Source organism: Colletotrichum truncatum (genome assembly GCF_014235925.2).
Source record: "Colletotrichum truncatum strain CMES1059 chromosome Unknown Contig_0001, whole genome shotgun sequence".
Taxonomy (NCBI): Eukaryota; Fungi; Ascomycota; class Sordariomycetes; order Glomerellales; family Glomerellaceae; genus Colletotrichum; species Colletotrichum truncatum.
Genome location: NW_027222398.1, coordinates 115,228 through 139,487, shown reverse-complemented (window position 1 = coordinate 139,487; position 24,260 = coordinate 115,228). Strand labels below are relative to the sequence as shown.

The 24,260-nt window shown below is 52.6% G+C and overlaps 6 protein-coding genes across 6 annotated transcripts; 5 read left to right on the top strand and 1 right to left on the bottom strand.

The window, feature by feature from the left end:
- Window positions 1–2,142: 2,142 nt before the first annotated feature.
- On the top strand, window positions 2,143–2,322 carry CTRU02_200031 (uncharacterized protein; the record flags this gene model as incomplete). The annotated part of the gene is made up of 1 exon (XM_070203626.1): window positions 2,143–2,322. One exon carries the CDS (start codon window positions 2,143–2,145, stop codon window positions 2,320–2,322), a length of 180 nt encoding a protein of 59 aa, XP_070062208.1.
- Window positions 2,323–3,278: 956 nt separating this feature from the next.
- On the top strand, window positions 3,279–4,841 carry CTRU02_200030 (MATE efflux family protein; the record flags this gene model as incomplete). The annotated part of the gene is made up of 2 exons (XM_036723148.1): window positions 3,279–3,858; window positions 3,916–4,841. The coding sequence occupies 2 exons, from the start codon at window positions 3,279–3,281 to the stop codon at window positions 4,839–4,841; spliced, it is 1,506 nt and encodes a 501-aa protein (XP_036584937.1).
- Window positions 4,842–5,743: 902 nt separating this feature from the next.
- Window positions 5,744–6,857, top strand: CTRU02_200029 (oxidoreductase NAD-binding rossmann fold-containing protein; the record flags this gene model as incomplete). The annotated part of the gene is made up of 2 exons (XM_036723147.1): window positions 5,744–5,803; window positions 5,868–6,857. 2 exons carry the CDS (start codon window positions 5,744–5,746, stop codon window positions 6,855–6,857), a joined length of 1,050 nt encoding a protein of 349 aa, XP_036584936.1.
- A 78-nt stretch (window positions 6,858–6,935) lies between these two features.
- On the bottom strand, window positions 6,936–7,816 carry CTRU02_200028 (thioesterase superfamily protein; the record flags this gene model as incomplete). Its single annotated transcript, XM_036723146.1, has 3 exons — window positions 6,936–7,281; window positions 7,338–7,388; window positions 7,743–7,816. 3 exons carry the CDS (start codon window positions 7,814–7,816, stop codon window positions 6,936–6,938), a joined length of 471 nt encoding a protein of 156 aa, XP_036584935.1.
- An 802-nt stretch (window positions 7,817–8,618) lies between these two features.
- CTRU02_200027 (drap deaminase) lies at window positions 8,619–10,055 on the top strand (the record flags this gene model as incomplete). The annotated part of the gene is made up of 1 exon (XM_036723145.1): window positions 8,619–10,055. The coding sequence occupies one exon, from the start codon at window positions 8,619–8,621 to the stop codon at window positions 10,053–10,055; it is 1,437 nt and encodes a 478-aa protein (XP_036584934.1).
- Window positions 10,056–15,947: 5,892 nt separating this feature from the next.
- On the top strand, window positions 15,948–17,905 carry CTRU02_200026 (uncharacterized protein; the record flags this gene model as incomplete). The annotated part of the gene is made up of 3 exons (XM_070203625.1): window positions 15,948–16,083; window positions 16,322–16,972; window positions 17,010–17,905. The coding sequence occupies 3 exons, from the start codon at window positions 15,948–15,950 to the stop codon at window positions 17,903–17,905; spliced, it is 1,683 nt and encodes a 560-aa protein (XP_070062207.1).
- Window positions 17,906–24,260: the final 6,355 nt, after the last annotated feature.

Below are 24,260 nucleotides of genomic sequence, written 5' to 3'. Positions count from 1 at the left end.
TTGGGGATTGGTTGTGCGGCATTGGTGGCGTATGAGTTTGTGCAAGGCGACGACGACGCGACAACGGTCGATGGTACGGTAATGTTGGCGGAGACAGCGGGGACACAGCGTCGCCATCTTCATGTTGCTGGCCTCATCGGGACGGTCATGGGCAGAGGCATTATCCGCACCGGCCTAGACAATGCCGGCCCGTCTCGCACCCACAAACCGACTTGACCTGGTCACGAACTTCGCTTTCTGCCTGGCCTTCCAGTCTTTTCGGTTGTTGGTTGCCATCTATAGCCCGGGGCACCTTCAAAGCTTGATGTCAGAGGCGCCAGGCTCTAATGTCTGGCGGCGTCGATCCCGACCGGTTTGCTAGGTAACCTTGCCATGGAAGGCCTGCCGGTACAGGAGATCCGCAGATAGCGCTTCCGGACTGAGCAGGAAGGGTAGATAGAGTACGGGGCGGCATAACGAGCAGATGCCGCTGTAGTTGTGTATGCCTTGGAGCTATCGTGCCGCGAATGCGGTGAGTGTGTCAGAAAAAGTGAAAGTGTATGTATGCGTACCACACTTGGCAAAGTCACGCAAGCGTTGCGTTTTGAGATGGCAACCACAGCGAAGCGAGGCGGGTTTCTGCAGCATAGCGTGTGATATGGGTAGCTGCACGCTTGTTTGTACACTCGCAAAGGGACATGTGTGTCAGTGTGACAATCCTTTGTTTTTCTCCCCTGGTCTGGGTACAAAAAGTAGCGACGATGAGAAAGGTGGTGTTCGTCAAGGCCCAGTCCCAGATGGGGGGTGAGGGGGCCCCCCAGATGGTGAAATAGAGTTTAGAATCACGTTCCACAGCACGTTTCGAACGAATCCCTTTCCCAATCAGAGGTGACGGCGACTCCACGCAGAAGGACCGCCACGTCCTATGTACATGTCAGGATATCCTTTATCCTTCTTTTTTTGTGTTGTACCTTGCGGTTTGCGCAAGGTAACTTCCTTGTGTGTCTGTCACCACCCACCATGATCGCAGTGTTGTGACGAAAAAGAGAAAAAGACCAACAAAGATGAGAGCTGCCACCCCCCTCCCTACCTTTTCCCCCCTCTTCCCGCCTCTTTTTGCCGCTCAATGGATGGGGCCAGGGTTCCCGCGTACCATTGTGGACGGCAAGTACGCTTGATATTTTGGCTTCTGCCCTGCAGTTTTCTCGTCTAGCTTACCAACGAAAGATGAAGAAGATGAGATCCATATGACGATGCCATGCATGCCAACAGAAGTACATGCTTTTCACTTACAGCTGGCCACCTTGTCTCGTACTTGACGCGACTCGGTATCCCTCCAGTTATGATGAAATCAAATCTCATGCCGTAAGCCAAAAAGGAAAAGAAAGTGAATTGAGCCCATCCCCAATTCGTCTCGTATCATATTGGACTAAGCCGGTGTTCCTGGCACCTCATCAACGACCCGACTCAGGAAAGCCACCTTACTCCGTCATTTGTTAGTCGTGCCACCTCTACTGATTGGTTGCTCCCTTGCATTGCACATGTTTTGGATGCTGCTTTTGCCCTCCAACGGGGTTCCTAGCTCTTTTTCGAGAACTTTTTGCACCCGAAACTTAGTTTCCTTCTACAACAATCTTTTTTAGTTTGGGCGACTTGTTCGCCTCTTGTAACAAGAGATGATAACACACAAATGATCCATGACCATAGAAAAGTAGTGTCGTCCACATGCTATGCCCATCCAATAAACTCCGCCTCCCTCCCCCTCCCCCTCCCCCCATTACGCTATGATGTCCCGCCGCTACCCCCCCTTCTCTGCCCTCTTTCGGCTAAGGTTCTTCTACAGGGGCTTCTGGTGCTCTTCCATTTGTTCCATGACCACCGCTCAACCTGATGCAAGTTGACGGTTTATTTTCGAATCTTTTGTCCTTCTCATGTGCTTGCCTCTCTTGTCTTCTTTCGCGGTGATCACTTCTTCGAGATGAGCTCAGTGTGGGTCCGGTACTTGGACACCTAGACGTCAGCAAGTCCCTCCTGTAGTGAGAGTACATGGCTCGTCAAGGTTTGCTGTGAGCGCGGTACGTATTACTACGCAATATTGCTCAACGCAATGTGACTGGCTGATAAGACGACACCCCCCATCTCCCTACTGGTACTGCATCCCCAATGCATACTTTCTTCCTGCACTTCTCTCTCTCCCCCTCTGACCCTGTCCACTCGGCCGGCGGGCTGGACCCGACATCGGTGTCGGCCATTGGCCGCAAGGTCACCGATCCCTTGGACGCCGGTGCCGCTGCTTCGGTGCCAGCTGGTCTCGGCTCACGGATTAGAGATAAGGAAACATGAGGTGAGATAAGGATTCTGCATCCATTGTTTGTTCGCTCCTTGTCTTGGTTTAGCGCTATCGACCCCCCAAGCACCCGAGATTAGTATTTCCGGAATCTTTGCGGCTCTCTGACGCAACTCTTCCTTTATCTTTAAAAAGTCGCCGCAATGGAAGTAAAAGCTTGAGGCCATGGAACGGTAGATTGGCAGCAACTGCGCAAGATGCCGACCACTTGCTTCTTCGAGGTATCCTACCTCAAGCACTGCATCAGTTTAGACTGGGCCGTTTGTCCTCCGCCACATGAACCAGCCACTCAGAGCCATAGATCTGATGGCCGTTGCGTTTTTTTATTCCCTCTTATTTCTCTTTCTTCTTCTTTTGCATGTGTAGACCCTCGCAAGCGTTCAAATTAAAACATGTCTATCGGGAATGCATACTTATCGCTGTCCAATCTTGGGCCGCTGATTGAGGGGCAGGAGAGGGGGTCTCCCCGCGCAGCATGAGCCTGTCATGTCTCGTCTGAGGCGACGAAAGTCAATTGTTGGCCATTGAACGGTCGAGTTGCTGGGTTACATGTGCCAATTGGCTCTTGTCAGCTATCTCTTGTCTCGAGACTTGAGACGAGCAGGGAGATACGGTGTCGGGGATGAAGTTTTGAAAAAGTGCCGTCTACAATTAATGCTAATACTTCTCTCGTCGACGCTCTTCTCTGATATTTGACTTGACCGTCTGAACATCTGTTCACTCTTATTCTTTCATGAGCCATTTTAGATTTGCAAGCAACACGTTGGTACTTCGATTGAACAACAAGCCTCTGTCCGTCTCATCTGTTTCGTGCGAGGCTTGCCTCGATTCATGCTCTTCATCAGTTTGATTACCCTTCGGAAAAGTATTTCGACGCTTGCTACCCCTTTTATCCAATCCGATTCCCTCGACGAATACGAGACGCTACGGTTTTAATCGAGCAGTGGATAAAATGCTAACCTTGTCGTCTTCCGACACGTCGACGGGGATGGCAATGCCACCTCCGTCCGAGACCACGGCCTTGCTTCCGAAGCCCCCGGGCCCCGCCTCCGAGGAACCCTCCCCAACTCGCCAATGGCTGGCCGAGATCTGGCTGCTGACCAAGGCCGCCGTCCCGGTCATACTGGCTTACACGCTGCAAAACAGTCTGCAGACCCTTAGCGTGCTCATTGTCGGAAGATTGAGCCCAGAAGCGCTCGCCACCGCTGCATTTAGTTACATGTTCGCCATGGCGACTGCATGGCTCATTGCTCTGGGCGGCACAACAGCACTGGATACGCTGGCATCGAGCAGCTTTACTGGATCAACGAACAAGCACGATTTGGGTATTTTGTTACAGAGAGGCATACTCGTCCTGTCTGCGTTTTATACAGTGGTGGCGTTTTTGTGGTGGTTCTCCGAGCCAGTCTTCCGGGCGTTGGGGCAGGAGGAGTTCGTTTGCGTGCAAAGCTCGGCCTTTCTGCGATGTCTAATCCCGGGCGGGCTGGGATACGTCTGGTTTGAGGCCATGAAGAAGTACTTACAGGCACAAGGTGAGTAGAGGTCCCTGCATGCAAGCACCAGCATCCCCACTAATACCTTGGGCGTAGGCATTTACCGCCCAGGAACATATGTGCTCTTGATTACATCCCCAATGAATGCTGGTCTGAACTACCTTTTCATCCACACGTTCGGCCTTGGATTGTACGGCGCCCCTCTTGCCACGGGAATCTCATATTGGGTTTCTTTCTTATTACTCGTGGCATATGCAGCATTCGTGCGCGGCAAAGAGTGTTGGGGTGGACTGCAGCCACGAAGGGCCCTCAAGAACCTTGGGCCATTTGCAAAGCTGGCCATTCTGGGTGTCATTCACGTCGGTACAGAGTGGTGGGCGTTTGAAATTGTGGCCTTGGCCGCCGGAAGGCTCGGTACTATCCCTCTTGCGGCGCAGTCGGTTATCATGACTGCGGACCAAATTATCAATACTATACCCTTCGGCCTTGGGGTGGCGGCTTCGACAAGACTCGGAAACTTGTTGGGTGCGCAGAAACCCCGGGATGCAGCGAGGGCAGCGCATGCTGCAGCTGTGCTGTCTGTGATCCTTGGGACCCTTGTTCTCATTATCCTGATGGCGACCAAGGATGTATTCGGCCGCATCTTCAACGACGACGATCAAGTGGTCCGGCTCGTAGGTGAAGTGATGCCGTACGTAGCTCTGTTCCAGATTGCCGACGGCCTCAATGGATCGTGCGGCGGAGCGCTCCGTGGAATGGGCCGCCAGTGGGTCGGAGCAGTGGTGAACCTGGTCAGCTATTACGGCGGGGCACTTCCGGCTGGAATATACCTCGCCTTCCACGGCTGGGGCCTCGCCGGCTTGTGGATTGGACAGTGTGTTGCTCTATATCTCGTCGGTGCTCTGGAATGGGCCATCGTTGGATTCAGCAAATGGGACAAAGAGTGCCAGCGAGCATTGGACCGGCTAGATGACGACAGCTGTGGCCAGGGGCAGGAAGCTCCCACTGGTGGTGTGGTTTAACGAACTATAAACGGCCTTAGTGCTGGGTTGCATATGAGGGGATATGTACGAGGTTAGAGCCACGCGGCCTGTAATGTCTCGACTGGCCCGGCTATGGGACGGATTTTGGCTTGTTGGTAGTAAGGCGCATGAGATGTCTCTTCTTTCCTTTTCCTACTGTCTGGTGGAAGGAACCGTCTAAAACATGTTGAGTCATTCGGTCCCTCAAGTTTAAATAAAGTAAAACAGGGCCACTACTGGATATATGATACTAGTACAAAAAATGAAAAGAGAGTAAGGAAACGCTGCTAGGGTCGCATGGCCCTGGTTCTGAACATCCCAACTGTTAGACTTTCTTAGAATAGTTAGGCACCTCTGGAGAACAGCAGTTTGGCACCACTTTCGCTCGACCATTCCCTTAACAGTATCCTCTACAACCGCCACACATCTGTGTTAGTGTCTTCCAATCATCCAATCTCTCGGTTTTCTGGGTGGGGAGCAGTTGTGTCACTGTTGGCTAGACCCCGCCATTGACCCCACTCTCACTGAGAAGCTCCTCAAGTATTGGAGGAGAGTGACGATGATGGCATCGAATTTCGGCCTGGCTACTGCAGCATGGAGCATACCAAGGCACCCAGAAACGAAGGAAACGGCTGCTTCAATGCCATCGACTGCGTGAGAAATCTGCAAGTGAACTTGACGGAGCTTTCTGGTTGCCAATAAAAAAGTATCAAACCCGCGCCTCCCTTGCCAGCGTTGAACACTTCATCCCATCCCTTGTTCCAGAAAATAAAATAACGAGCACACAAGTCGAGTGCCCGAGACTTTCTCGCCCATACATTTCCAGCCCACCTGCTGCTAAAGGACGACATATCACCATCACAGATCAAAGTGCCCAGCAATACGCAATCAAATCCATAACCATGGCCCCCATCGGAGTCGCTATCGTCGGAGGTGGCATTTTCGCCAAGGAGCAGCATCTGGTATGTAGCTAACCCCAGCATCTATGCGTGCAGGTACCTTTGCTCACCAACATGGCATATGTAGCCTGCCGTTGAGGCAAGCGATCAATTGGTACTCAAGGCCATCTACTCTCGGTCCCGCAAGTCGGCTGAGGATACAGCAAGTCTAGTCACCAAATCCGGAGCTGCGCCTGACCTGTATTCCGATGACTCGGGAGCCGGTAATTCATTCAAGGACCTCCTTGCTCGCGACGACATCAAAGCCCTTATCCTAGCTTTGCCCATCATGAGCCAGCCCGAATATATCGAGCAGGCTCTCGCCGCTGGGAAGCACGTCCTGGCCGAGAAGCCCATTGCCGCCGACGTTGCACGGGCCCGCAAGCTGATCGATTATTACAAAAAGGTATCCGCCGAGAAAGGAGTGACATTCGCGGTGGCCGAGAACTACCGTTTTCAGCCCCGCTTCACCGCGGCACGAGACGAGGTGCAGAAGCTTGGGAAGGTCATCGGCTTTAACGCAAGAATTTTCTTCTTCGTGGCGTTGGGCGGCAAGTACATCGAGACGGCGTGGCGCAAGAAGCCTGACTACCAGGGTGGTTTTCTCCTTGATGGTGGCGTCCACTTTGCCGCCGCCCTCCGGCTGCTTCTCGGCAGAGAGGCAGCCCCGGGTTCAGTAGCGGCATTCTCGGACTTGACCCGGGAGCATCTTCCTCCTATTGACACCGTCAACGCTATAGTGAAGACCAAGTCGGGCGCCACAGGTTTCTTTGCCGTCAGCGTCGGCTCTTCGCTAAAAAGTTTTGACTTCCAGGTTGCGTGTGAGAATGGAAGCGTCACTGTGTCCAGCCACGACCTCACTGTCGCACCTATGGATGGCGAAGCACGGACAACTCACTTTGAGGAGACGACTGGTGTGAAGGAAGAGGTCAAGGCATGGGCCGAAGCCCTGTCTACAGGAAAGCAAAACCCGCTGCAATCGCCTCAGGAGGCACTGGCTGATCTTGAGTTCCTGGAGAAGATATTCAAGAGTGGTGAGCAGGATGGTGCGCTTCTCGATTTGGAGCTTCAGCAGTAAGATAGGGTACATTAGGGGCGGGCAATCTCAGATAAGCTCTGGGGACTGGTGGGTGGGCGTGGACGATAGAGTTCAATTTTAGAGCTTGTTTTCCCTGTCCACTACAAGAATTCGCTCCAATCCCCTCCGCAATTCATCGCTCATTCCAGATACGGTTGGACGGCCGGTAGATCTTTCAACAAAAACATGGACAAACTCTCCGACTGCTCTCACCTCGCTTATACCCTTTTCAAAGAGAGCAATCTCATATGTCACGCTAGACTTGCCCAACTTGTTGACGCGGAGCGCTAGTTCAGCAACAGCGGGGAACGAGATGGAAGCAAAGTAGTCGCTATGTGAGTGTACCACAAGGCCGTACTGCTTAGACTCTGAGGGCGACAGATTACAGTGCTCAATCAGGTACGTGTTGACTACCGAGTCATATCTGCAGCCTTTAGTCTGGATACCTTAGAAGCAATGGTGCTTGGTTCAGAGTCATACAGAAAACTGTAGATACTATTATTCATGTGTTGATACATGTCATTATCGGCCCTGTAAGACATCATTATTGACTGTTCAGGCAGCATGGAAGTAGTGAACCCAAGATGTGATGAGAGAATGACGAAGGACGGCCTACTACCATTACTGGTAGTCTTCTAGAGAGGGAGGGGACGCGCTGGTAACAGTGCAGGGCATTAAAAAAAAGAAAAGAAAAAACGGTAGTCTGAATTTAGTGACGCTGGTCTTGAAGAAGTATTGTTGAAGGCGAACCGAATCCAACCAATAAATCATTCATCTCATCATTTCAACCATTTGCATACCGTCAGACAGGATGGTAATGAGAACGGCAACGGTGGTGGTACTTGAAGCACCGGCAGTGATCAAGTTCAAAGAAAACATGCTTACCATCGCGTCCGGTAGTCTAAAATGTAGCGGTAATCCTCCCTCCGACGGTCCTTGAGCTTCGCGTTGCCGGTCATGATGACCAACTGAAGGAACAAAAACGAGAGAGTGGATGTAGATGCTAGAAGATTGCACTAAAGGATGGACAGGGACATCCACAATGCTGACGACATAGAATCTCCTAGCAGTAAATAGAGAATGGCTGTTGATCGGCAAACTTTTGGATTTTGAATTCCGGTCAAACTTGTTCTTATTCAAACCTTAAGTGGAAGGGTGAGGAGAAGGACTTCAAGAAGCTCTTTCAAAGCTTTGTACCAAGATGTGTGGGGAAACCGAGGATCTACTCCAGGCTCCTTACCCCAGGCCGAGGCAGCACCCCAAGAGACGACGTAGTGAATCACAACGGAGTCGGCATTGTTTGATAGGTGGATCGTAGACCCTAGATATTACATAATCAACCACATAGAACTACAGTGTGAGGATAGTACCATCAGCCAATCACGCTGTTGCCGGCCCACCGAAGCCCAACCGCGAAAACACAAAGTATGGCAAAGTTCTGCCAAATCTGACCGCCAGTAACGATGTGACTTTTTCCATCAGATGCATCACGTCAACGTTCTCAGATTTCGATATACTTTGGGACATAGCGAGTTGTGCGGGGAACGCCAGTAAGTAGTTTGCAAAGATATGAGTATTCCTTGCAAACCAGTATAGCGTCGTTGACGACGGTACACCCCTCTCGCATCTCCTGCCACGCCATACCCCGCTGCACCTTGCAATCTATCGACTTGTTCGTCAACCCTGGCTTCCCTCCGGCGAAGTATCGGCAACACGCCTTTGATAAGGCTCTTACCCCGGTTGGAGTTCTTCACACCTACCATGGCTGCTAAGAAAGAAGCAACCGAGCCGACCTTGCTGGCGTCACCACTTTCAACCCCTGACGTTGTTGACCAGCCCAGCGGCACCAAATCGTCTGAAGCTTCGGAGACAGACAAGCTGCCTGATGTGCTGACAACTCCCACGGGCGACATGTGGCCCCGGCCGTACTACTTCGAGGACGGCTTGCGGAGAGTTGCACCTTACCACTTCACCTACCACACATGGGCCAAGGAACGGTGGCGCGGCCGAAAGCTAATCGAGATCTTTGAAAGTGAATTCAGAGACCGCTCGATAGAGTACTATCGATATGCCATGGAGACCGGAGCAATCGTCGTCAATGGCAAGGTTGTCGGTCCGGATCATGTGGTAAAGAATGGGGACTTGGTGAACCACACCATCCATCGACATGAGCCCCCCGTTACGGCTGAGCCAATCCGCGTTGTTCATGAGGACGATGAAATGGTCGTCGTCAATAAACCCTCCGGCGTCCCGGTGCACCCTGCCGGTAGATACAAGTACAACTCACTTATTGAGATTATGAAGTCGGAGAGGGGTGAGCACTTCATGACCTACCCATGCCATCGTCTGGACCGCCTTACCAGCGGACTTCTGTTCATTGGGAAGACGCCGCAAGCTGCTGTCAAGCTCACCGACCAGATCAGGGCTCGCACCGTGCGCAAGGAGTACCTGGCACGTGTGATTGGCAAATTTCCAGACGGCGATGTGGTTTGCGACCAGCCCATTCTCCAGATATCTCCCAGATTGGGACTCAACCGAGTTCGTGCCAATGGCAAATCGGCTCGGACTGTCTTTAAGCGTCTTGCCTATTACCCTCCAGCAAGCCGGAATTGTGCAGATTCGGAGCGGCCCAAGACCACTGAGGAGATTGAAGATGAAGAACGCCGACCTTGGCTCAGGAAGGAGGGCTACTCTATTGTCCGTTGCTTGCCATTGACAGGTAGAACGCACCAGATTCGAGTGCATTTGCAGTTCGTCGGACATCCCATTCAGAACGATCCTCTATACGCAAATCAACGAGTATGGGGTATCAACCTCGGATACAATGACACGGATGGACTTGATAACCCGGACGAAGACATCATGTCGCGGTTAGAAAGAATGGGCAAGGAAGATATAGCCGATGCGGTGGCTTATCACGATGAAATGGTGGATTTGTATCAAAAGAGACGAGCAGAGAAACTATCTGGTGAGCATTGCTCGGTATGCGACACTCCCCTGTACACGGATCCTGGAGAACATGAGCTTTCGCTCTGGCTTCACAGCCTGCGATATGAGGATGCCGGAGGTGCATGGAGTTATGTCAGTCCGATGCCCGAATGGGCCCTCCCTCCGGAGGGCACCAGCGGGCCAACGGAGGTCGGAGGAATGGCGGAGTTGGTGGAGGCAGTCAAAGGTGAAGAGCCAGAGCTACCTTGAGGCCTGCGGGCGGCAGCGATGATACAAATCCACTACGGCCCTGGAGGGATCGATTGACCCCACTGACTTTTGTAATTGGATCAAGCTTGGACAGCGTGATATGATACCCAAGATAATTGTGGGATTGTGGATTGCGATATTTTAAAGTCCAAATGTCGAACTTGTGCTATTGCAGGATTGTTGTTCAGAATTATCATATCCAACCTGCATGGCCATTTGATTGCACAGGTATACTTCGATTACGGGATGGCCGTCTGCAGTCCCCAATCTCGTTGTGGAAGGATTCGCATTAGACCAGGGAAACATGCTCTGCTGCTGTCGACATCACTAAAACCACAGCCCCGGGATATGCTAAGAATCGGACCCTACCTTTGTTTTTTCTCGGAGCGAGATCCGCTATTACCGGAACAGCTTGAGATTGGTCGGTTCGTATGAAAAGCGGCGACCGCTGTGCTGTCGGCGTGCCTGAAAATGGAAATAATCGTACCAGGATTCAGAACGGTTCGGTTGGGGGGGACACAAGAGAGTACTTCGACAGCCTGGGTGCTTGTCGGGGGAGGCTGCTGCATCCACCCACCACTGCCAGACCGCTCCTCTGTTCCCTCCCATCGCTAAAACTTGATATGCGCAGTAGGGGCCTTGCAACACAACAGACTATGTGACGTGCCCTGTTGCTGGCCTTGAACCTACGGGGCAGCTGGCCCTGCTGGCCCTGCTCGCCCTACTGGGCTCCCTGAACCTGGGGGGCACGGAATACGAGGGGAAACGAAACAGACAGTGGCCAGCTTTCTGAGTCAGAAGTGACAAAACAGAAATCCGAACTGGATAATGCGCCGACAAGCGGTCTCCAACGGGGGGGTACATAACCCCGGGCCGGCAGTGCTCAGCCCTCCCCGAAATAACTAAAATGCTCGCTGATTCCGGATGCCCTCTTTGTCGATGATCTCGACGCCTTTCGCCGAGTCCGAAACCCTCGTCGACCAGATCGAACGCCTATGACATAGCACCAACCGATCACAACCCCTGATAACATGCGTGCAGCTTCGGGACGCCGGGACGAGGCGCAAAATACGACTAGAATGCCGGAGATGATGATGATGTTCTGGATGATCTGTCGCGGGGACACCAGCGGCAAGGACTGAAGCGAGCGAGGGCGGGGAAGATGCAATGTTAGGGCTGGGGAACGACGCTTTACCTCACACGATCGGGAGGAACGAGACTACCCGACAGCTGGGAACACTCGTTGCCAGTCGCCCAGGCGATCATGGGAAGACAGCAGCACCTCGTGCGCCTGGCCGGCAGTATGCAAGAGAACGAGACAGAAAGTGAGGGAGCCACGGAACGCCACAGTCCCGCCAATTCGGAAGTGCAGCAAATCACTTTCAGCCCAGCGAAATACTTCGTTTTCCCTCATCGCCTTCTTGCCTCATTCCCTCGACACGACTAACCAGGTTTCCCAATGCACGCCATTGTGTGATGTCCCCCTAAGACAATGACAGGATATATGCGGATGGCCCATGCAACGCAGAATGCACGGAGAAAGCCATGGAACTTCGAGAAGCTCGCAAGGGTGTCAGAGAACTACCGACGCACAGTCGTCCAGCGCCAGTGCAAGCGACACTCAGACCCAGCCCTGAACGAAACAGCAAATACAGTAAGGGGGTAGAAGCGCACCACAGCACACATGCAATTTCTGGCCTAGCTAGTGTTGACAGCAATGATCTCGCGCTGAATGCCAGGATGTGCACTCGATTGCGATACTGCAGACTCACCAGACGGTGCGCTAATTCCACAGCCAGCCAGAGCGAATGTTTCTGCGAGCCGCAGGTCACGCCCAAGCGATGGTAGGTTGGGTGGGATATGCCGTTAAGCTCAAATGTGAGACAGGCTGTGGTGTGCATACGCGACAGTGAAATATATCGATGGCAGCGCCAAAGCCATCTGGAAACTCGTCAGGTGAGAGGGAAAATGGTGAGCCAGGCAAGGCTAAGGGCGATACGCAGCGCTCATCATAAGCATGCAATCCGACACGCATAAAGGGGGGGGAAATAGCGATTGGGGAGGATGGCATCGACATTATTGTGGCGGCTTCGCGTAGAATTGGGACCACCGGAACCAGGTCCGATCGTTGCTACTACTTTGACGCCATCAAGTCACGCTGACGGCGCATTACACTCTTGTTCATTCCCGCCACTCATCGAAAGCAGGATGTTTTATCTTATTTCTTTTTTTTTAAAAAAATTCTTTATTTTTTGGTGGTGGGTGACTTTCCAGATCTCGCATGTTCTACGTACACCGGTCTCCGATGCTGCCGTTTGGGTGGCCGGTTTTCAATGGAGAAATGGACTGAGCGAGGCATTGGCGGCGAGCAGTCCGTCGCGAAGTCTAGACCCGGTGTAGATTGGGTTAGATCACTAAGAGTTTCTAGCTGCAAAAGCCGGCTTGGCCGTTGATGAATTGTCATCATGGCGTGGCTCACGGGGAACTTAGCAGTCTCAACAGAGGAGGCGGGTGAGCTATGTAGTTCCTGACAATGGCTCCGGCGTTGGAACCAACATGTGGTATTTCAATGTTTCTGGAGGGCGACTAGAAGGCCTCTTTTGCGCATAGCTAGCTGGGTGTACGTGCCATTGAAACCGCGGCCGCCGCCATTCGAAGGCCTCAGAATGGAAGACACGAAGAGTCCCCTTAGCCTCTGCCCATTCCTTCTCGAGTCCCTCACAATCTCGACCGCGGTGGCTGTTTGGCTTAGAGTAATTTGGCAGAGTTTCCGAGCCCCTCGAATTGGCTGGATTGTCCTCGCCGCACATCATTGAATTTCATGACACCACCACCCACCCACCCGCCCACCTTATTTGGTGATGGGAGCGGGGCTGCCGGTGGACTGCTGTATTCTCATACTACATCATACGAAGACAATCTCCTGCGGGATGAGCACCCGTTCTGGTTAATCTTTGGAGGGCGGGATAGAGGAGCAAATTGAGAGCGTGCCTCCCCTTCTCTTCCCCTCAAACTGTTCCGACACTTGTCCGCTGCTGTTGTGGGTGTTCTACGGGTAGGTACCCGTCGGGCTGGCCGCCACCGGAGCAGCAGGTGGGAGCAGGTTTCCGTGCATGGGGCTAAGCAGATGGTTCACGGCAGTCGGTTACGTACCGCAGGGAAATATCCCAGTAGAGCTTACCTTAGCCTAGCGGTCTCCCTGGTCTCTACATGACCACTTTTATTTTATTTCTTTTCTTGCTGCTGGGCCGCGTATCGGCACCCACCAGGCTAACACAAAATAAGCACTAGCGTAAAGTTTATTTTTGCTGTGGAAGCAGAATCCGTCCTGCGTACTTCCCCACCCTTTTCCTCCTCTCACTGGGCTCCAATTCGCGGTGTTCACTTCGCCTCGTCCACCTTAATGCTCTCTCAAGGATTGTGTGAGAGAGAGAGAGCGTGGGTGTGTGGTGTGTGTGTGAGTGTGTGTCCGTGTCTGAGTATCTTTTGCGAAGGCGTTGTGCACAAAATCTCTTCTTAGTTTTCTCACGACTCTCTTGTATATATGCCTACAAGCTACGTACATAGTAGTAGATTTCGGATTATGCGTGGTGCTCGCTCCAGCATCCCCGTTCCTGGGTGTGCAAGACCCCCGCCGCTGGCCACAATTGTGAAAAGAAAAAAAAAAAAAAACCACCGCCCCCCTTTACCCCTCGGGCGTTTTAGCTGCACTTACTGGGCAAGGGCAACAGAGTAGGCATTCCGTCATATTCTAGCCCCCCGGTCATCGGAGGGTGGCCGAGCGGTTCCTGGGCATGCAGCTGCAAGAGCATTGCAGTGCGGTACGGTGCGGCGATGAGCTCTGAGCGAAGTTGAGGCTTATGGCGCTACACCTTGCAAGCATTCTATGGCGCATTCGCTCGCGACCGGGCTATTAGCTGGAATAGACGAGGGACTGACTAAACCACACCACATAAGGCATACCCTTTTCCGTTCCGCAGTCTACACGCAAAACGAAAACAAGAGTAAGGAAGTAAATGCTCTACCATAACTGGCCTGGGCGCCTCATGGGCCGTGAGCCAAGGGTCAAGGTTAGGCAAGGGTGTAGCTATTCCGAGCAAAGACCGGATTCTCACTGCTGTTTAACCCAGGCTTGCATGCCCCCAGTTCCATGCCATAACCTATGCTATGGCTAGTCTGTCTTTGACAACCTCATACACTCCCATTGATAAGGCGAACAAGACATGGGGAAAGGCAGACAAGGTCAAGTAAAGGAGGGGCAGAAGAGGTTTGATTTGGTGGTGTACACCACTTCACAAAACAGCGGATCATTGGACAGGGCAAGGCAGGGCACCTGGGTACATCTACCTTTCGAATAAACCTTACCTTGCCTTGCCTTGCCTTGCCCTGCCTTGCCTTACGGTTTACGACACCACCAGCCGATTTCCCTTGTGCTGTCATCATGCCTTTTTGCAACTCTGCACCACCAGCCCTCCCCCCTCCCTCTCATACTCATTCATCCATCACCTTGCGAGACCAGATAGAAGACGTTGCGACGTATGAAGCATAGTAAAGTCACTCTTATGGTAGGGATAATACACACTACCTGCTACTAAGCAGTACCCTTCACCATACAATCCAACCAGCCAAAGTCCACAACCATAAAACAGGACACCGTCCACCGGGTTGCGTTCCCACTATAGCAAAGAAAAGCACCGCTACCCATCTCGAGCAGTTAGGAAGCCCCAGGCTCAGGCTTGGACTCGGTAGCAGGCATCTGCTTACTACCGCCTCTTGATTTCTTTTTACTTTATTTTTTTATTTTGGGAGGGGATTTGGCGTATATGCCTTCGTGTGTAGTCTTCAGACACTAAAACGCAGTGCCCATTTCATTACCTAAGGCACTCTTCACATCCCATACCTTTCCTGACCTTGGACGTGCCTTAGTGGCCATACTAGTAGTCGACGCACCTCACTTGCATCTCTTGCATTCTCTCAATCCCTCCTTCGTGACACGCCCCTCACCTCCCCACCCCCTCTTGGTCGCATCTTCCTGGCCCTCACCCCAGTCGAAGTGGGAGCCACGGTAGGGTCCCTTCCTTCTGTACGTATCGCTTCGAAAAGAAGAGCCAAGAGTACGTACCACACTCTTTGGTAACACGCCCCCCCCCATATCCGACCGACGTCCTTGCCTGTCCTGGCCATGTTCTCTCTCCCCTCTCCATGCCCACGTCCTTCTCTAGCCTCCCCTGCCCGTCCTATCCTCTTTCACTCTGGACCCCTGCACCCCCATCAAACCCCAGCTCATCCATGAGAGATCTGAGTTATTCTGGAAGTGGGCTAGCAATTTGCGCCATGTCTGTGCCTAACATCAACTGTCATGTGCCAAGTTGCGTCTCTTCACCGATACTTGCCCCATCTCTGACCCAAAAGTACTCGAGTACATGGATACTTTCACCCTGCTACTGTACCTGGCCCTGCCCTACCTTTCCTCAAGACTGGGCTGCTTTAGCCCGGATGCATCCCTCAAACCCCTGCTCCAGACCTGCCCAACCCTTCCCATGCGCGCGGTACGTATCGTTCTTCCTCCCCCTTCCTCGCCGTCGTCCTCCGCTCCTCTCTTCCCAACCTAGTGTAGTCCGTCCTGCCCAGTAGCCATCTCACACCCCCCAGTCCCCTCCTCATGTACGTACCCCCTCGTACTCTTTCTTCCCATCACTCCCAGGTGCCCTGAAACCCTTTGCCGCCGGCACTGGGGGCCCTGTTGTTGCGTCTGCTCTTGTCGTCAATAGATCTTATAACTCCAGATGCTGCTGCCAGTTGATCCTCTTCATTTGATCCCTGCCTCGTAACACAAACAACACAAACACACAACACACTTCGACGTCCTCTCCTCTTCTCTTCTTCTAGAGCATGGCCCATACTGCCGTCGCCAACACTCGAACAACACCTGTCACCACTATCGTAGTTGCACAACAGGACACCAAACCCGCCGCCGATATGACGCGATCAGCTTCAGCAGAGCCCACGAAGCCAGCCAAGCGCAAGGGTACGCAATATCAGCATCACCGACGGCCATGTTGACGGATGTGTGTCTCTTGTGTGTCTTTGACCATGATACGGCGCCTCCGTCGACGTTGCTTGTTGTCACCCGCCCTTTCCTGTCCCGCCCCATCAAAACACTATCCCTCACCCTCACCCTCCTCATCCCCGTCCCTTCACGCCCTTTTGTTCAGCGCAGTTTCGGAGACAGCATATTGACTTGATCGTCTCTCTTCCTACTACAGGCACCAGAAGCGTTTCAACCTTGACGCCGTCTCAGCTGGCACGCAAGCGTGCCAATGACAGAGAAGCCCAGCGGGCCATCAGGGCCAGGACGAAGGAGCACATCGAGAGACTCGAGCGGGAGCTCGAGGAGCTCAAGAGCGAACGCAACCGCGACCAGAGTCAGACCGTCCAGGAGCTCTTGCGCAAGAACAAGGCCCTTGAAGAGGAACTGTTCAAGCTCCGTGAGAGCATGGGCATTCCCAACGGGCAGTCCTACCCAAATTCAGGTACGGCTGCCGCTGCTGCCTCGTCCTCTGCGTGGGTGTCTCTGGCTCGTGCTGACTCTGCTCCAGTTTACGACGACAATCTGAGTTCCATTAGCGGGGCGGTTCCAAGCCCCAGATCTTCGCCCTTTCCTTCGAACGGTGACTACAACGTGATGCAAGAACTCGGCCCCTCGTACGTTCCCATGCCGGATGCGTCAGAGTCATGGGGCCCAGGCATCCCCGTTTCCGTGCCCTCGACCGTTTCGAGCCCGTCGTCTTCCGCTAACACGGACGAGTACGGTGCTGGTTATATTCCAACCAGTGTTCCCGCCCCGATGATGGACGCCCGTAGCATCCCGGCGAAGATGGAGTACGACGACGTCGACTCTGGTGGGTGGTCTTTCCGCATGCGGTGGTTGGGTTGTAACGCAATTCTGAGACGCTAACCACTCAGTTTCTAGACGCTGGATATCCTCACAACCATCACCCAATGGGCCACCAACAAGTGCCCATGGCCCATCAGTCATATCTTCATCACCAGCAATCGTGGAATACGTATCCAACCCCGGTGTACTACCAACAACCGTCGGCTCATTGATCCGACAGCCCGGTACCACCCTCTGGGAGATTCCGACACTCATTGTACCGCCCACATGTCGAATCGACCAGCTGTTGGTTGGCTTCATTCAGGACTGCCGCCGACTGTCCCAACTGAAGTCACTTGACACGCTTCTTCGACCTACCAGGGTCAATATGAAGAACTTTCTTGAGTACCATCCGGCCTCACCTACCAACTCACCCCCGCGATGCCAATTAACCGACCTTGACCGAGCTGCTTCTACAACCACTACAAGCCCCGGCGTCAACCACCCAATCGCCGAGCTCATCACCGCCATCGTCAACAAGGCAGGCGTCACCAACGTAATTGAGCGCCTAGCGCTTTTCGCCGTTATCCAGCGAGCCATCGCCTGGCTGGTGCATCCCACACGGGAGGCCTACATGGCGATTGTGCCAGAGCTCGCACCAAAGCCAATTCAGACAAGCATTCCGCATCCCCTCTGGATCGATCTTGTTCTGTGGGGCTCTCTACGTGCCGCCGTCATTGAGCGGCAGGAGCTGTACGCAAACGAAGAGTTTCAGGCCATTTACTGGTCCAGCTTGAGGCTAATCAATTGGCCTTGTCGACCCATTGATGCTCTGGTTGTTGACCCGCAATCCGGAGAGATGTGGCTGAGCGACACGTTTACGGCACACGCCATGCGCATCGAAAACTGGCGCCTCAATGAGAATTTTGCTCGACGTTACCCCGAACTTCGTGGCTGTGTTGCTATTGAATGATCTGGAGACAAGTGCGACCTTTGCCGTCACATGTCTGTGCTCGCAACCAATACCTGTTCATATTTCCCCCCCCCCCCCCCCCCCGTTACACTTACTGCTTCGTTTCTTGGCTCTTTCATTCTTATATCCCCTTATGTGCGAAATTGGAGTTCCGTTCTAGCTGGAATGGGATGGGACGTTGGGAAAACCACACACTTTGCCTGAATGGTCTTTGTAGTAGATAAAAAAAAACATAACCGGGTTGGTTTGTCGTCGGGGCATTTCAAGACGACTGGGGAGAAGCACGTCTGATTGGCTCGTTTTGTTTTTCTCTTCACCCTTCTTGTTAACCAAAATGGCCGGTGTATCGGGCTCAGGATGGATGACCATTTGCGATGATCTTTTTCTTCTTTTTTTTCTTTGCTCTTTTCTATTTATTTGGCTTCATTTGGGAAACATGGAGAAAGAAGGCGCTTTAGAGGATTTGGAGGTTGTTTTCTACTTTGTTATTTCAACGGGATATATCAACCATTGGGCGGTTTTAGACTCAGGGGAGGGGGCGAAAGTTATACACACATTCTGGGCTGGAATTAAAAGAATGTGAATATCGAAATCTGATGTTTAACCAATAGTCAGTGGATAGGAAATTTCATCTTACCACACAAATGTAACAAGAAACACAAAACACATTCCCACAAAGCGAGAAGAGTGACAAAGTTTTGACTCAAAAGACGTGAGGGAAACTTTAGTCCTGTTGCATTGGACGTCAATCATGAGTTTACGAGTTCAGTCGAGTAGGGGAGGGGAAATGAGAGAAATGACAACATTGGGCCGCCGATCAGTCATGTCATGCTGGCACCCACACTCAGAAGAAAAGACAGTTTGGCTGTGTCAACGATTTTCCTGTCACCAACCAACCTAAGACAAAACATCCACCACAGCTTTGCAGGCTTTATTTACTTTGACTTTTGTTTCTCTTTGGGTTTTTCTCCCCGCCTTCTTCTTCTTCTTCCACCACTTCCTCTTCGTCTTCTGTCCCGCCCTCTGCCTTTCTTCTGGTACTCACTTGGGTTCACTTGACAAACCGATCTAACCGAGTACATTGTCCCTCCCATCAACGATGACCCCGGTCACCTCCTCTCACCCCTTGCTCACCCTCCATGTCATAACTTTGGGAGATGTAAGATGCAGGGCCCCAAGCAAATCGACGGAAAGTGCCATTGTCTTGTGTCTGAGCCAATGGAAAGGGTCGGAATTAGTACCATTTCCATCGTTTGTAGCTAGGTAGGTCAAGGCGAGACCTGAAGCCCACCTATGAAAAACATACACACACTGAGAGAAATATGCACCATGAGCAAGAGACAATTGAGACATGAGATCACAGACCAGGGCAGACGGGCAGATGGAAGGATCCGGAGCGGGATCACATCACCATGTTCGTGAAGGGTAGAGGCGGACAAGACAAGACAAGTCAATGTAAGACAAGACCAAGACCAAGACAAGGCAGGGGCCGCTGGAGGTCAAGGATTGAAGAGCAGAACGGGCCAGGGGAGGCGCCCTTGCCGCATGGTAGACGCACATACCGCGCGAGAGTCCCGCCACCGGCCAACCATCGCAATTAACATCCGCCTGCCCGCCTTGGTTTCGTCAAACAATCTCTCTGTGTGACTGTCAAAGACGCCAGACACGACGATGTGAAATGAGGGTGTATCCACTCACACTCTTACACGGCTCTGACCCCCCTCCCCTCCTCTCTAACTCTCTTACTCTCTTTTTCTGTCGCTCTCACAACTTACGCCAATCCGAGCGCACCTGCCCGGGAACAGAAGGTGACAGCATAGTTCCCTTTTTTTTTTTTTTCCTTCCCCTCTCCCTCTTAATGTTCAGGCCCTGCTTAGACCCGTTCTGCGTCAACCAAATTGGACTTATGAGCTGGGGTGTGTGCAAGAGCTGTTTTCCCGAACATTGCTGCATGGAGACGAAGAGGGAAATACCCCTTGAACTCCCAATTGTAAGTTTGTGGCATTGTTGCCGACCATCCTCTTCCCTTTTCGCAAATTTGTCACTTGATTTCACCCATGGTTATCAATCCATCTGCCCCAAATTACAAGATTTGGCCCTGTTGTCGTATCCTAGTATTCGTGCGGCTTCATCTGAAAGGAGCGAAGAGAAGAAGACAAAGAAAACTGTCGCATAAGTTCCGACCAGGCTCTAGAGCCTCACCTCGTTGACTGGCTCGGGAATTCCTTTAGCGCATGCTGCTATCTTAAGCGATGGATAGCCGATGGGGAGGGAGGAAGCGAGAGGAGTCCCCCCTCCCCGTCTTGGCAAGAGCATTATCGGTTGAAAATTGGCCAACCCCATGCCATTTAAACATGGAGGTTTTCTATGGGGGATTTCATGAGGGGTGGTGTAAGGGAGCTTCTGCGACACTAGAGGCATTCTTATTCTAATTTGAGAGTGATAAAAACATGGGACCGTTATTAGTGAATTACGGACGGGTAGGAAGATGGGCAGACGCACACACACTCTCCCGCTCTTCATGAGTAAAGACATGAAGAAGGGGTGTTACCCAAGGAGGCCCTCTTCGACGCCGATCTGAATATGGGCCATCCCACTGACGCCCCATCTTGGTCCCTTGCCCCTTGCTTGACATATCCAGATGAGGGTGTTTTGGACTCGAGTGTCGAGGAGAGAGAATGACATGGGACATGCCGTGACGTTGAGTGGGTTCACCATTTCAAAAGCACGCCTCCACTTGGACGAGTTAAGCCTCTCTCTCGCACCACGTCTGGGCCCCTCCGTATCTGGGCGTGCCCCAGTGCTCCAGCTCCATTTTGCACGTCTCCATTGCAGAAAGTGGATTGTGCCAGGAGTACGGAGTAAGCGTGACTTTGAAAAGTGTAGCGGGGATTTGGTTCAATGTAAGGTCGTAACAACGACAAATTGGCCGCCATTTCTGGACTGGCGTCTGCTCGGTCAGGCCCCATCAGCAACCATTTTGGATACCTGGGGCTGATGAGGAGCCACAGTTCCTCGTTTGACCAACAATGCGCGATGGACATTGTGATTGCAGTATATAGAAGGGTCTACAAACGTGCGCAGTTCCTCACAGGCCACCAAGACGAAAACGAGGTCGAAATGGATTTGTAGGCGCAGGGCGAAGCTGGCCACTCAGAATGGGGCCGCCGCCAATCAGTAATTAGACCATAAGTGAGGGGGAAAAGAGGAGAACTCGTCAATTCATTGAAAGTCCTAGCCTTTTAAGATACGGAGTACTCTTTTTGGAATTAGACCCAGAGTCTCCTTCAAGTGTACCATACGTTCGGACTATGGAGAAGCAATGCAGGTGTTTCCAAGTCGAGATATGTCCAGTGGCTCTACTATGTCTTGCACGGGCTCTGAACTGCGACCCGCCCCTCCACAGGTTCTGCCCAAATCGGTTTTTGAGGGGCCGCCGCCTTGGCCGAAGGACTTGCGCGGCGAACGGCGCCGGATACAGAGTGGTACTCCTGGGGATAAGGTCTAGTGTCTTCAAAGTCTCAGCTTGTCGCAAGACTGACATAAGGATTGTTTAGACGATCGGCTAGACCATTAACTCCGAACTCGACATGAAGTAAGTTGAGGGATGATGCAAAGTGTCAGCGTACAGGTCGTCGCACATGTGCACCCCCTAGTACCCCCTAATTGGAAATTTGTGGACGAGACGCATAAGACCATCAACAAAAACCTGATGGATAATATAGAGTTTGACGTGTTCCAAGGCGACTGTATGGGCATACGTAAGAGGTTTTTTCGCAACAACGCTAAACATGGATTAAAGGCAGACAGATTCGGTCAACTGTTGAGTGGGTATCGTACAGAGAGGGAGAACAGCAAGAGCCTTACCGCATTGAGGTAGACAGATGCCTCTGGGACGAGTAGGTACGTACATAACCTCAGGAAGACCTTTTCTGGCTGCTGCTTTAAGTCTTTTCTGGTGGCTCACTTGGAGCTTGTCTAGAAGCATGAGTGAACCAACAACACTTCACGGTACCGAAGGCTGATGCGGCGTTGAGGAGAGCAGTACTGAAGACAAGCCGGAGCTCGAGGGCGGGAGAGGCCCAGCAGGGCAACACAAGGCCCTGGTTCGAACCAGGGACACACCAATGCAACAGAGCGAACGGCACCAGGACGCCCCGTGGGCTCGGGAAGAGTGGACGCGGGCGGACCATTTGGCCGCTTGCTCTTCCCTACAAGGAAGACAAGGTTAGCATCGTGTGCAGGGGTTCGCTGTGTTTGACGGTTCATTGACAGGTGATTTATTTGGGTTTTACTACGGAGCAACCCCAACCCCCGTTGAACTGGGCGTCTTGAGCGCCTTAGTGTCTGGGCGCCTGGGAGTGATGGGGAAGAATAGATTTGAGGATATTGCCGGAGGGTTGATGCGTCGCCCACTTTGTCCCGCGCGAGACGAAGTGAAATGCAACCTTGAGAACCGGGGGAGAGGTTGAGTTGTCCCGAGCGAAGTGGTGCGGTGGTGCTGATGCTAGACAAAATGGAGACGATAAAGCACCTCCGGCTGTCAGGCTTCCAGATTTTGTGGGTGAAGGTGTCGTTGTAGACCATGTTCAGGTGAGCTTTCCTGCGTTGGGAGCTGCTCTAAGAGCTTGAATTGACCCCCACCCCTGACCCTGGAACTGGCTCGCCCCTGCACAATTGGCTGGGGCACTTGAAGGAATGACGAACGAGCCTGGCGCTGGAGCCCATAGTGTCTCTGTCGTCTCTGGTAACTGCCCGCTTCATGGCCAATCCCCTCAAGTCCCAATACTGCCGCAGCGTCGTTTCTGTCCCCGCTGTCGGACTGCTCTTTTCGTCGAATTGCTTGAGCTGGGCTGGGGTTGGCTTGGGGGTGGAGCAGGAGGGCCAGAAGCGGAGGCTTTTAGGATCCGAACGTATGTATTTGGTGCGTGTGCGTTTTGTTTTTCCTTTTCGATGATGTAAAACCGCGGCGGAGAGTCTCTGAAAGGAAAAGGGGCCGGACAAGGCCGGAAAGTGCCGAGTAACTGCCAGCACGGAGCACCTTAGTGGGAGATCATGGGTGCAGCTCCGGTGCTGAGTACTGGGAATATCTCCACCAAAATGCAGATGTCCACTCACACCCATACCTGCCTTCACTTTTCAGGTGTCGCAATGCCGTGAGCCCTTGACGGCCGTTTATCCTTCTTACCCGCACCCAACTTCCCGTGCCAAGTGGTTCACTCCCATGTTGGACGGTATTTTGACTTTGGCTTTGCCTTGGGAGAGGGCCTTTGGCGGGGACAGGGGCTTTGCGCTTGCAGGCGTCTGTGACGGTTCCCAGGCTTGCCAGGTGCTTCAGTGTTCGCCTATTAGGTAAGGCGCTCGCTCGCTAGACGCTGGCAAAAGGAAGGCTTTCTGAATTATATGGATGTAGAAAGAGTCCGAAGAAGGGCCAGCTTCGTCTTGGACGGGAATTGTAGGCGAAATGCGAAATTGAGCCTGGGAGGGGTGGCAGATGATGGCAAGGTAGACAGAGGGGACGAGATGGGTACATAACAGGACTTCAGATTGTGGAAGAGAGCTGTAGGGCACAGACCAGAATGTATTCCGAGAGTACATATGCTCAAAAGTGCATTGCCCGCCCACTCCAGTACTCATCCTTTGAAGAATCAAAGCAAACAGGTAAGAAGGCCAACCTCCAATCACCTCATATCGGACTGCCCAAAAAGGATACCAGCAAAATTATAACCCCGCCTGCAGACGTCGGTGAGGTGGGGGGGAGGTGAGGAAAAGACGCAAGGGTTAAAAAAAAAAAAAAAAAAAAAGGGAATGGTAAAAGGGCCGGCTGCTGCAGGCCAAGAGAATGGTAGCCTCCTGGACATTGCAGGCCTGGTTGATGCAGGAGAAGTGTTCTAGCGCCGAGGATGGAATTTTCTGTGAGGTGAGGCGCAAACTAATTACCCAGCACGGGTACAGCTGGAGGGCTACCTTACTGGGCACCCGCTAAGCCCTTAGTCTCTGATGCCGGGGCGCGCCCTAAGGTACATTCTGCCTCAGGTACATCTGGGCGGCAGGCAAGCAGGGGGGTGTCAAGTACTCGAGGCCCTGGAAGTACCTGCCTCTGTCTGCTTGCCTGCCTGATATGTTTACCAGGCCTGCCTGCCCATTGCGCCTGAACCGCAGCCCAGGCTTGGTACGTACCTCGCAATCGTTAGCTTGCACCAAGCCTAGTCGATCCCACCATATCCTTCCTCCCTAACGACGCTGCCTACTATACCAACTGTTCTTACTCAACCATGCACTCCCGTTCCCATTTCCAATCACTTGCTTGTCCCCCGTCCTAAGCACACCACTGCCATGTTGCGTTTCGGCGGCA